This window comes from Mytilus edulis, chromosome 4 (assembly GCF_963676685.1).
Source record: "Mytilus edulis chromosome 4, xbMytEdul2.2, whole genome shotgun sequence".
Taxonomy (NCBI): domain Eukaryota; kingdom Metazoa; phylum Mollusca; class Bivalvia; order Mytilida; family Mytilidae; genus Mytilus; species Mytilus edulis.
Window position 1 is genome coordinate 40604835 of NC_092347.1, and position 12152 is coordinate 40616986.

Sequence of the window (12152 nt, forward strand, 5' to 3'; positions counted from 1 at the left end):
CACTCTTCACTTTATTAGATGCAACTTAATGGAAATCAATGTTGATTGATTGAACAAACATGGATATTCTTAACTTCTCGTATTTACTTACATGAGCTTCTTCTCTTGCTCATAAATTATCAAATATACTACTTTTTACTCGATTTATCCTAGCATCACTAATGAGCTATTCAAAGAGAAAACGTGCGTTAGCCGTAAACAATTTGAATTCTGGTATCTATGTATATTGTGTTTATTATTATGTTTCACGTATCATAAGCAACACATACAATGTATGAACTGGAACTGGAAACTTTCAAGTCTCACATTTCAGGATCCCGAGTTCACACAAAGTTCAGTGGAGTCGTGGATTTCCTGCTCTGTGTATGATTTTATTGTATGAAACATATTTCGAAGTACAGTCGAGTAATAACTATATACAACGTTTTTATTACTAACTAAGTGGGCTAGAGAAACTTGTATTTTCCTTATTAGCCTCAGCCTCCATATCAGTGTCCTCGGGGGTGTCATCTAATGTCCTTTCCTGGCTAATGAGATTACCTCCCTCCTCTATACCACTACCATCAATCTCGTCATCTTCATCTTCTTCCTCTTCCTCAGCATCCATCCAGAATATCCTTACTCTTCGTCTTGATGAAAACAACTGGAAACAGAAAAGATCGATTTTCAACATTTCCTGTTAATTATATTACCTCTAGACTATTCATTAAGTGTAATATAACCAAGTTTGGTTCTTCAAGATTCTTGTATTTATTCCAAAATGCAGAAAATAAGCTTTACCTTACTTGGTATAAAAACAAAAACATAAGACAATATGGCAATATTTAATAGCTTGGTACCCCCAAGCTAAAAACCCCCCAATTACATACATGCCCCCAATCTTATGACAAGCATTGAAGTAGTATAAAGTCCCATGAGCAGTTACTGAGAAAGCATGGTCCAAACTGAAACGAGGCTGGGTATTTGGGGTCTGCAAGACCAAGCGGGAGCGCGCCAAATTTAAACCTTCGTGCTAAAAACAAATTTACAAATAAATTGAACACATTTAAATTCATTATTTGTCATAAGTCATCGTATCATTTAAGTGATCTACATGCAGTATTTATTGTCTGATATATTGCCTTCTCTTCTTTTAACAAGTAATTTTACCTACAAGAAATGTTAAACAGAACAAGAGTTACGAGATATAAATTCAGTTCAGAACTATCATGTACAAAAAGCGATAAGTGATATGGTATTGTTACACAATTCTAAACCATCCAAATCAGAACTTCAAAACAAACTTACCACAGTGGCTGTTTTCCGAGTTCCACTGACAGCAAAGCCGCATGCCTTCATATTCTCTAATTTTCTGAAGCAGTTACTTTCTATTGCACTTCCTACATCTATACAATTACTGTAATATAAATAATTCTAATACACAAAAAGACCACCTTATGTATTGTTTTACTTGCAAGTGGCAAGAAATCATCTAATACTATATCAGGTACTGTATTTGTTAAAACAAGTGTTGTTATAGTGAAACCATTTGAAAAGGCAACTAAAATTTACCCATTGTCCGTCACTGCAATACTGTTCTCAACAACACAATCAGTTTTGGAAATAGCTAATCTTACAATCTAAAAGTTGTAATCAAACGTTAAGTATATAGGTTGAAGAATTTCCACAGCAAAATCATAAATACTACTAAAACTACCTACTAGTTAAATTATAATAATTTAATTTTGGATGTTACATGTCTTCTGATTGGATGACGTTATTTTGTTATCAGCCCATAGACATAATTTAGTCATGTGACCGTGATGTCATCAACGTTTTTTCATGGTTTTCTACGGTTTAAAATAGATTTTATTATTAAATTATAATGATAAATGACTGTAATATTTTTTCTGTCTATTCGAAATAACATAAAAAATGTGGTGCACACTGTTAAATAACCCGCTACGCTCGTTATTCAGTGGGCACCATATTTTTTTTTTTATTTCTTCATAGACAGAAAAAATTATTAGTCATTCCTTAAATAAATAAATAGATTTGTTCAAACAAATATCCTGAAACTCAATTTCACCTAAACCATATTGTCTTCGTCTCGTCTCGTATGCTGAAAGCATGTACATTAGACTAAAACTTTAACCTTGGACGGAAGAACGAACAGACGATTATACTGGAAGACGTAATGAATGCCTCCTCTTACTACCTATCATGGGTTAGGTATGGAAATATCTTTACTAAAACTAGTCTGTTAGTACATACACTTGTGATTGGATGTCTCCATTTGTTCCTAGCACGGTGTACACGTCATCAGTGATGACAGACAGGGCTAGCTGAACAAGGACAGGCAGCTGGTCAGTTGTATCTTCTACCAATAACAAGGACAATGTCTTCTCGTCATAATAAGCTAAGTCCAAGATTTTATGATTGTTGCATCTGAAATCATACATGAAATATTCAAATCACAGGTAATTATCTTCTTTTTTTTTACTGTATTCCTCAATTAAGCCCTGGTCACAACGAACCCACGACATGAAATTTGGTCAAATCGCGGGTCATCTGTGATCGTCGTACGACAGTTGCACGACAGTCGCACGATATTTTCAGCATCGTGGCGCTGTCGTGTCGTGGGACGAAAATTGAACATGCACCTTTTTTGCTCTACGATTTTTTTGTCGTGTCACTGTCTTGTGGCTGTCATGAGAGTGTCTTTCCATAGTTGTGCGACTGTCGTGCGATAAATACATTGTCGTGGGAACCAAAATAAACCATTTAAATAAAAACAATTGTACGACTGTCGCACGACTGTCATACGATAATCTCACGACTTTCGGAAGACACTCGTTATACAGTCGCACGATTGTCTCAAGATTACCAAATTTCGTACGATGCTCGCACAATATTGATTGTTTGTCGTACGACAGTGGTACAATCTTCGTGCAACATATTTTCGTTTTATTTAAAAAAATACAATTCGGCGGGAATGTCCGTAGACTACTCCCCGTCCCCCGTCACAGTGACGACTTTAACAGCAGGGTCGTCTCCAGTAGTTTCCGAATAGCCATTTGTTTCAGCTTGTGCTAGGGGGTCCTCCGTCTGGTCAACATCACCCACGTTTACTGCAACCACATTTCTTTTCTGAGTTTTTCTTTTCGGGGTATCCTGGTTTACATTCGCTGTACAGTTATAATATAAACTAATATAACTAATACGAAAAACGTCGTTTATTTAGAACGAACTTATAATGACACTGAACAATATTGAAAGAAAATGGCAAATGCAACGCAATAAATCTAGCCTTCTTTAAATGCTAGTAGTTCGGAGTCAAACGCGCGAGTGACCCACGACTGTATTGCGACAGTCGTTCGACAGTGGCACGACAGTGACACGACAGTAACACGCGCGTTCCATGGCATGAAAACCTGAAAAATAGCCCCTAACAACTCACAATTGTCGTACGACTGTCACACGACTGTCGCACGACTCACTTTCGACAAACCCACGATAGTACAATTATAAGTCTTTTTTTCTGTACTTTACCCATCGTGGAACCATCGACATCGTGGACATGTCGTAGCTGATGTGACCACTCGAAATAATGTTTTGACATTTTGCACGACAGTACCACGACAACTATTTTATAGATCTTCCACGACAAAAAATCATACGATCTGTTGTGACCGGGGCTTTAAATGAAATATTGCGCATTCATACCAACTGAACGTGCTCACGACAAAAAGTGCACAGAAAAAAAAACGGAAGGTGAGTGAAAGAACGACGTCTCTTTCTCAGTTAAAAGTGGAGAAAAGTGATTTTTTTTAATTCTCATGAGATGCTTTCTTTTGATCATGATAATCTTTAGTTCAAGTTTCATTAACAAAAATCCCTAAAGGTTAAACAAAGAAATATATGTCTTAACAAACATCATTCCCTTATACAGAAACTGAGTGGTCGCTTTTTGTTTTACTATTCTATATTAAGGTAGTTGTTTCAGCGTTTATTATTTGACCCTCCCCCCTCAAAATTTTTTAAATATTTAACAGGGTACAGCTAGTAACAAAGAAATCCTTGACCATTACAAAAAAATGAAGAAAATCTGCCGCGAAACTAACGAATAAAGACTGACTTCCAATATAAAGTTACTTGGCCTGGTTGGCCTGGTCACTTCTATTGTTATGGTGTGAAAATTAAAAAAAATCGCTTGAATTTCATATCTCTTGCCATAAAAAGAGGTATTTTCACATAATAAAATAGGACCAATTATGTTTTTATGTGTTGGTCAACCTGTCTTGATTAACGTATTTCTCATATTCTTCTTTATAAAAGCAAATTAAATTCCTCGGTTTCCGGCATTTTTGTTATCAAACCAGCAGTTTAAGTATCAATTTTAATTTTTTACATAACAAAAAAAAACAAAACAAAGCACGCAAACAAAAAAGTTAAACAGTCAATTGCAAACACTAAATTCGAAGAAATGAGCCGGTGAAAACAGCAGTCCTTAAAGCACTCACGTAAAACACTAAATATTGACCAATTAGAACAACGAGACCAGATGACAATCCCGTGTGCATCAGGACAGTTAGTAGGCAGATTCTGCGCCACATGTGACAACCGTTGTCATGTGTCGCTCATGATAAATGAAAATTCGGATCAACTTCGTACACGTAATTCACATCCAAAAACGAGTTCACTTCTTCTTGTTGTGTACTTGTAACGCATATACCACATTTGTTCCGTGTACGAACATATATTATTTTACAGCCTAATTGCTGACACCTTTAACAGACATGAAATGTCAATGATAAGGTGTTTTCTGTGATAAGAATTACAAATTTGAAACTTTTCCCTGTATTAATTTCTCTTTCAGTCAGTTATTACATAATACCTACAGTGATGGTTCACTTTTGAGTTCAGACATCGTTTAATGATGCTGTAGGTAATACTAGTAAATGTATACTGAATTTATACGCAAGTTCGTAATCCCCTTTTCGACTTGAATACAACCTGCAGTCATTCGATTGCAAGACAATGAGGTGAAATGTAGATTTAATTTCTGTTTGGGTTGCAGTTCATATATAAAGTTTGTAACATCTCACTATATTGCACTTTTGCGATGGTCCCCTATTTAGAGTGGTTGTTTCAGAAGTGATAGGTTATTTTTAAAGGCAACTTGCAAACACTGTCGCATACACTACGATATAATATGAAAACGCCGATAAAAGCCATTCAGGTACACAGGAGCATGAGTGAAAGGTATCTATAACATATAGCATTTGTTCGGACAACACTTTATTGAAATGTGTATACAATGCACATTTATATAAAAAGTTATGTACAATTTTGTGCCCCCAATCCTCTAAAAAAAATCTGAAGGATATAGGAAAATGGAAGAAATCCGTACAACTCAAACATAGCGCATTACAAACTTAATAAAAGAAAGAAAATTAAGACTTAAACGAAAATCATAAAATAAAAATACAACCTAGAGGGGCATTATATAATTATTTTCGCCAATTTTGCATGATCACAATGTTCATATCAATATATTTTAACCATTCAATATTTATAACTGAACTTTCCGTGTGTAGCAAATAAAGAAACTTTTTATTATTGATTCAAAACAGCTGTCTCAGCAAATAAAGAATATATGGTTGGAACTGACCATATGCAAACTGACCGCGGAGATTATATTACTCCCATTGGTCACCTATATTGTCCAGATGTGAGAAATAAAAAAATATGTTCACAACATTTTCACATATTTTTAACATTAAATTACTATTTTCAAGTAAAAATTGGATCAATTACTTTTTATTCTAAGGTCAACCTGGCTAAAATGACCCTATGTGACTTATTCGACTGACCAGTACAATACTATAATTCGATATTGGAAGTTGGAGGTAATAAATCATATTGAATAGCGTTAGTAACAAAAGACTAAATTTCCATAAAAATATCCGTCGACATCAGATGGTCGAATATCTTAATTAACACGAAGATATACATGGTAAAATAATTTATGTCTTTAGAGATAATGGTCAAACATTCATCGTACACTAGGCTACAACAAATCACGAAAGATAAGAATATTCAGATGCAACATCTGTTTGTAAAACATCATAAGAAACAACAGAGGTCATTGAAAATATATAGCCTCAAACTCTTAAATACATGTATATTGAGATGCAGCCATATTTTTGCCCCGTCTAAACATTCAGTTCTTGCTAGGCCACTATGATTGGCGATTCTTGTTTATTGTTGTATCTATTAACGCTTTTGTCTTATCTACTTAATTAGGGTGTATACATGTTAAAAATGCAATATTTTGGGGAAATGTTTGTTTTTTTGGAGTATTTATTTCATATAATGAGATTTCATCAAGAGCCTTTTCAACTTCTTTCCTAGAGAAAATCCCAAATGTATCTGGAAAATTGGCAAGATAAGTTTTATTATTCATAGTTTTGTGTTTGTATTTGCCAAAGTGATACTAAAACTAGCAATAGTTTTACGTCTTAGGGCCTGACTTCATTGGTAATAGAAAACATAGAAAAATAACAATAAAGAACTTATCTATAATTCAGAATCCTACATAAAACGATGAATTTATTTTCAAATGTTTGTTTTATAACGTAGCTAGTTTCAGTGATTTACGGCCTTTCGCTAATCTGTGAAGCAGACCCAACGGTATCTTCTTTGTCAAGCATTGTTTTTAAACAATGAGTGAACATAGGCACAACAAAAAAACCTGAAAAGTTATATATTTCTAACTCCTTATACATTATATATCAATTCATAGCATATGACCCATGTTTTCAGAAAAGATTGAAAAGAAATTATGCCATTTCCTTCCTCTGAAAGCTTGTTTTAAGGTATTCTATCTACAAATTTTCGCACTCAGTCAACACGTTTGTTAACAAAATGTATGTGTCTTATTCATTTATTATTATTTTATCAAGGACTTAAAGGGTCAGGTCAACATGTATCATGGTGGAAATTCCAAATAAATCAGGCCGGGCGTTGGCAGGTTTGCCTAAGAGTAAGGAAATATTAGTATTTCGCCAATGAAGACAAAACACAAAGCAAAGATAGGAATAAGCTGACCATCAAAAAAAGTGGTAGAAATATTGACTATTAGCCTCTGCACTTCAGCTGTGTTAAATATGAATCTCTATTATCACAGAAACGTTTTCACGAGAAAACTAATCGCGAATACTTTATAGAATGCAAATTATGCTGTTCATACATAAATAATTAAGTCAGGAGTCAAAAAGTCGAGTTTGATTATTAGCATTTGTTTAAAATCAAAAATCATACATGTCCGGTGTCAAACATTAGAATATAATTAAATATTTGTTTTATATACACACACATGAATTGAAAAAATTATCGTAAGCCAATATTTATATGACCAGCAGTCAAAGTAAAACAAACATCGGCGGTTGGTAGATTTTCCTAGAAAGCATTCCACCCAAGGGATAACATATTTGTGCATTTAAAATCTTCAGTCAGCCATAAAAGCCATTCAAACCAGGAAACAACGTGACATACACCTTTTGTTAAAATTTTGATAGCGTTATACCTAGAAAATAAATTTTGACTTTTCTATGGAATGTTCTCGTATAACATATGCATAATAATTTATGAAACCATATCATAGGTACCATAATAAACATTACACTATGACTCAAAGTAGAAAGGTTCAAACATTTATCGCATTTTACTTTACACCATTGAATATATGAGCTTCTGCGCATCGAATAAAAATCGATCTAATGCAAGTGCCAATCAACATAGATATAAGAAGATGTGGTATGAGTGCCAATGAGACAACTCTCCATCCAAATAACAATTTTAAAAAAGTAAACCATTTCTGCTGTTGTTTTTTTCTATGGTCGGGTTGTTGTCTCTTTGGCACAATCCCCATTTCCATTCTCAATTTCATTATAGGTCAATGTACGGCCTTCAACACGGAACCTTGGCTCACACCGAACAACAAGCTATAAAGGTACATTTGTAAGTTTTTGACTTATTTTGGAACATTCAAATACAAAATAACAGATGAACTTTGGTCTGTTTTGTTGGGTTCTTAAATCTACTTAATTTTCAAACAGTTACAACCTTTGCATAGAGTTTTTGTCAACCCAAAAATTGTTCACAGTTATATTGGCATTAATTTGCATGCGACCGATTTATATTCGACGCAGATCGTATTTAGTATGCTGCTATTTTGTTTTGCATGACAGTGTGTGCGATAAATATCATAAGAATACAGGTGCTAAAAATATGTCTAATAAACGCGGTATTTATCACAATTGTATACCAAGTGTATACCATTCACAAACAAATAATTTTGTAATCATCGTAGTAAACAAATCCGTTCAACAGTTGTGAAAAACCTCCAAGATTTATTGCTTTTTAGGGGCTAATTAAATGCCCGTGATTGGCCAATTTTATGCAAATTAGAGAACAATCAAAAACAGCTGCATACGGTATGAGATCAATTTCGTTTAACAATGTCGTTTGCGTAAAACGATAGTTTCAATCCGATTACGGAACAATGAATCGTGAAAAATAATAACACACGTTCACAAGTCGTTAGATAGGATTTTTAATAAATTAGTATTTTTCACACCCGTTTATTTTTCGGCAGAATGAAGCTTTATGGTGATTAATACCATAGTGCGATTTACTGGTCATTATTTTTTTCCTTTTGAATTAGTAATAACTGTTACAGTTGTTTGTATTACTATAATTGCAGTTATTATTATCATTATCAATACCTTACTTTTTATCTTACCTCGGTTTTACCTCAAATTCAGAAATCACAAAAAAATGATATTTTTACACTTTCCTTAATTAAAAAATCAACATAAATATAGTTTAAACTATGGATGAACTTTACAAATATGAAATAACTAACAAACGCTCTCGTAATGAGAAAAAAGGTTAAACCAATGAAATGATCAAGAACAAAAAACAAAAAAAATATGCAAAACTTTTGGTGCCAAGACTATTATTTCACCCAAGAAAAACACTCGTTTATATTATGCATGAATTGCTTATACATAATATATATTCCTATTCATAAACATAGCTTCTAAAAAAATACTTCTGCATATGGTAATATTCTTCAAGTAATTGCTTATAAAGTAATATATTTCCCCTTCAATCATTTAATATCAAAATTATTTCTGCATATGGCATTATTCTTCAAGTAATTGCTTATTATGTAATATATTTCCTAATATATTTCCCCTTCAATCATTTAATATCAAAATTATTTCTGCATATGCTTATCACAGCCGTTCTGCCATTTAACCTTTCGTTGAATTTACCCACCGCAAATATTTCAAATTACATTACCTGATGCATATTTTAAGTGCAGTAAGTAATTTTCAAGTTTTATTGCATTATAATATGTTGTTCTCCGTATATAATATTTAATTCAATTCTGTGCAGTTTTTTTCTCTTCAGGTCAAAATCATATGTTCGCGAGTTATTTTGATTTTTTTTCTCCAAACAACTTATTGTACATATCATATATATTAGTAGCGCATCACTGCAATGTAATTTTCAGACTCGCTCAGCTCATCTAAAACTAATACAAAGTCAAAATCAAACGAACAGAATTGTTTTGCGTTTTTATCGCTATTTTCCCTTCTTCTAAAGTTAATAACCATAAACAATACGAGTTCTGAATATAAAAAGGAACGCCAAAAAAGCTAAGACGGTCCAAGTCAACTTTCGTAAGCTGATAAATTGGGCAAGTGGACCTCGATCTAAACTGTTAGAAACAAAGCGACAAAGCCAACTTTGCAAGAAGGGGAAGTTGCCAAGGTACAATATACATCAATGGTACTATATATATCTATTCGGATTTGTGTACTAGTGTGCAAAATATATCATAAATAAATATATACTTAATACTATACAATAAAAATATTGACAATAAAGTGTTATGGTAACGTATTTTCTTTATTTACATGTACAATGCAGAACATCATGGCAAAAAAAAAAAGGAAAAAAACAACAACACTGGGACAGTTGGGTATAAAGGTCCTACAGGAACGAAGGATTTTCGTGAAACCAATGATTTCGTAAACAAACTATTCTGCATATTCTGCATATTCACTAAACAATATAATCGTCCGATGAGCAACCCATGCTTATGTCGGATATTAAATATCAATGTATATTCTGCTACTGAAAAAAAATGATGGAAAGGGGCAGAAACTTGGTCTTGCAAAGGGCCACCACCTGTACCCTCGTATAGTTTGCTGCAAGGATATTTTTTTTTAACAAGACACTAGCCCAGCATATCATTATGATCAGACGTGGCTGCGTATTTATACACTCCGCAATCCAACAGGTCAGTCACAGAGGAGACAGAATCGATGCTTATAAGAAACTAGTTTAGCACCACTACACCTGCATTTGTCTGTCTTAAGATGGGAACATTGTCATTGATTTTAGATTCATATTAAACAAATGAATTTAAAAAAAAACGACAATATGTCTAAATGACTTATTGAAAATGTGTTGTTTTCAATCATACGTGATGGGTTTTTTTTTTGAGAATCTAAGAAAAAATAGATTTATAGTTAACCGTTATGTTACAAATAAACTTCCAAATAGTAGCCTTGTAGTTCCCTATGTTTTGTACATAGGAAAGAAAATATAAAAACAAAATTACAATTTATCAAAGTATACCCAATTTCTACATCGTTTTCGGGTACGCTAGCTGGTCTGCTTATTCTTAGCGAATTATTCGTGAATTTGACAATATAAAGTTGTGTTTGTGTTGAGTATGTTTTTTATTTTTTTTTATTAGATATATAGATTGATGTTTACCTCCAGTGGCGAAAAATGACAGGCATATATGTAGGTGAACATTTGAAGGAGACTGAAACGTTTAGCAGGATTTTGAATATGTTAATAAGTAACAGTCAACAAGAAGTCAGAAGCCTGTATTTCAGTGGTTGTCGTTTGTTTATGTTTTACATATTTGTTTTTCTTTCATTTTTTTACATAAATAAGGTCGTTAGCTTTCTCGTTTGAATTTTTTACATCGTCATTTCGGGGCCTTTTATAGCTGACTATTGGTATGGGCTTTGCTCATTGTTGAAGGCCGTACGGTGACCTATAGTTGTTAAACTTTGTGTCATTTTGGTCTCTTGTGAAGAGTTTTCTCATTGGCAATTATACCACATCTTCTTTTATTATATGGCAGTGTTTCTCTGCTTTGGCTAATTATTCTCCTCTTAATCCTAAGTGACACATGCTTAGCGGATAGTCATTTGTTTGACACTGCCGCGATTGGAACCAACGACCTCCAGCACTTGAGACAAGCACGGTGCCACAAGATCACCGAGACGTTATTGTTTAATAAGAACAAACACATGTAAGATTTTTAAAAACTGTCACTTGAATCATTATAAACAAACTTAATTAAATGCATCTAGGATAGTAACAGCTAGTTAAACCTGTGTTTACATGTACCAGGTGTTCAAAACATGGAAATATGTGCATGTTAGTAATATAAGTACTTTTAATTAAATTGAACATGTAAATGGAAGTTATTTTGCTGAATAATTAAATTAAAAAAAAATGAATATTATGCAATTGCAAAACGCATTTTTGTCAAATCTATTAATATTTTCCTCTGTTCTCAAATAAGGAATGTTTAGGTTAAAATTCCAAGTTTTCACGACCAATATTTCGCTTCAGGAGATACTATGAATATGTAGCTTCAAATCTTACAGTCTATTTTCAATAAGCTGTTGCTATGAAAGCAATGGTATGATATAGGATGTGTTAAAACCACACAACATCAGCGGGTTGTCAAAGTAGACATGAATTCAGATTGTACGGTAACACATATTTAGTCGTCGAAAAAGTAATCAGGTTCCAAACAAGTCGAAAAGAAGCCCAAGAGCAATGCAGACTTTTGAATTTGATTAAGTGTTGGTTTCAGTCATTCTTTTCCACAATCTTTTTCAATTATTTTTTTAAGTTAAAACTTCTCCCTCATTATATATAAGTTCCTTTAAAACTATCATGTTAGACAAAGAGACCCGTAAAGGTAATAGGCTGAGGTTAATATGCTCTGGAATAGAAAAATTTGAGAAAAGGAATCTGAAATCATGTCACAGTCCCTAACT

At 33.3% G+C, this 12152-nt stretch overlaps 1 protein-coding gene across 2 annotated transcripts in view; it reads right to left on the minus strand.

Moving 5' to 3' along the window:
- Window positions 1-417: 417 nt before the first annotated feature.
- Window positions 418-12152, minus strand: part of LOC139521867 (anaphase-promoting complex subunit 4-like) — a 79494-nt gene continuing 67759 nt past the window's right edge. For both annotated transcript variants that reach the window (XM_071315531.1, XM_071315528.1), the window contains exons 25-27: window positions 2254-2427; window positions 1288-1396; window positions 418-643 (exon numbers count right to left, since the gene is read on the minus strand). In XM_071315531.1, coding sequence (XP_071171632.1) covers window positions 434-643; window positions 1288-1396; window positions 2254-2427 — 493 coding nt within the window. In that variant the 3' untranslated portion in view covers window positions 418-433. The remainder of the gene's footprint in view (window positions 644-1287; window positions 1397-2253; window positions 2428-12152) is intronic.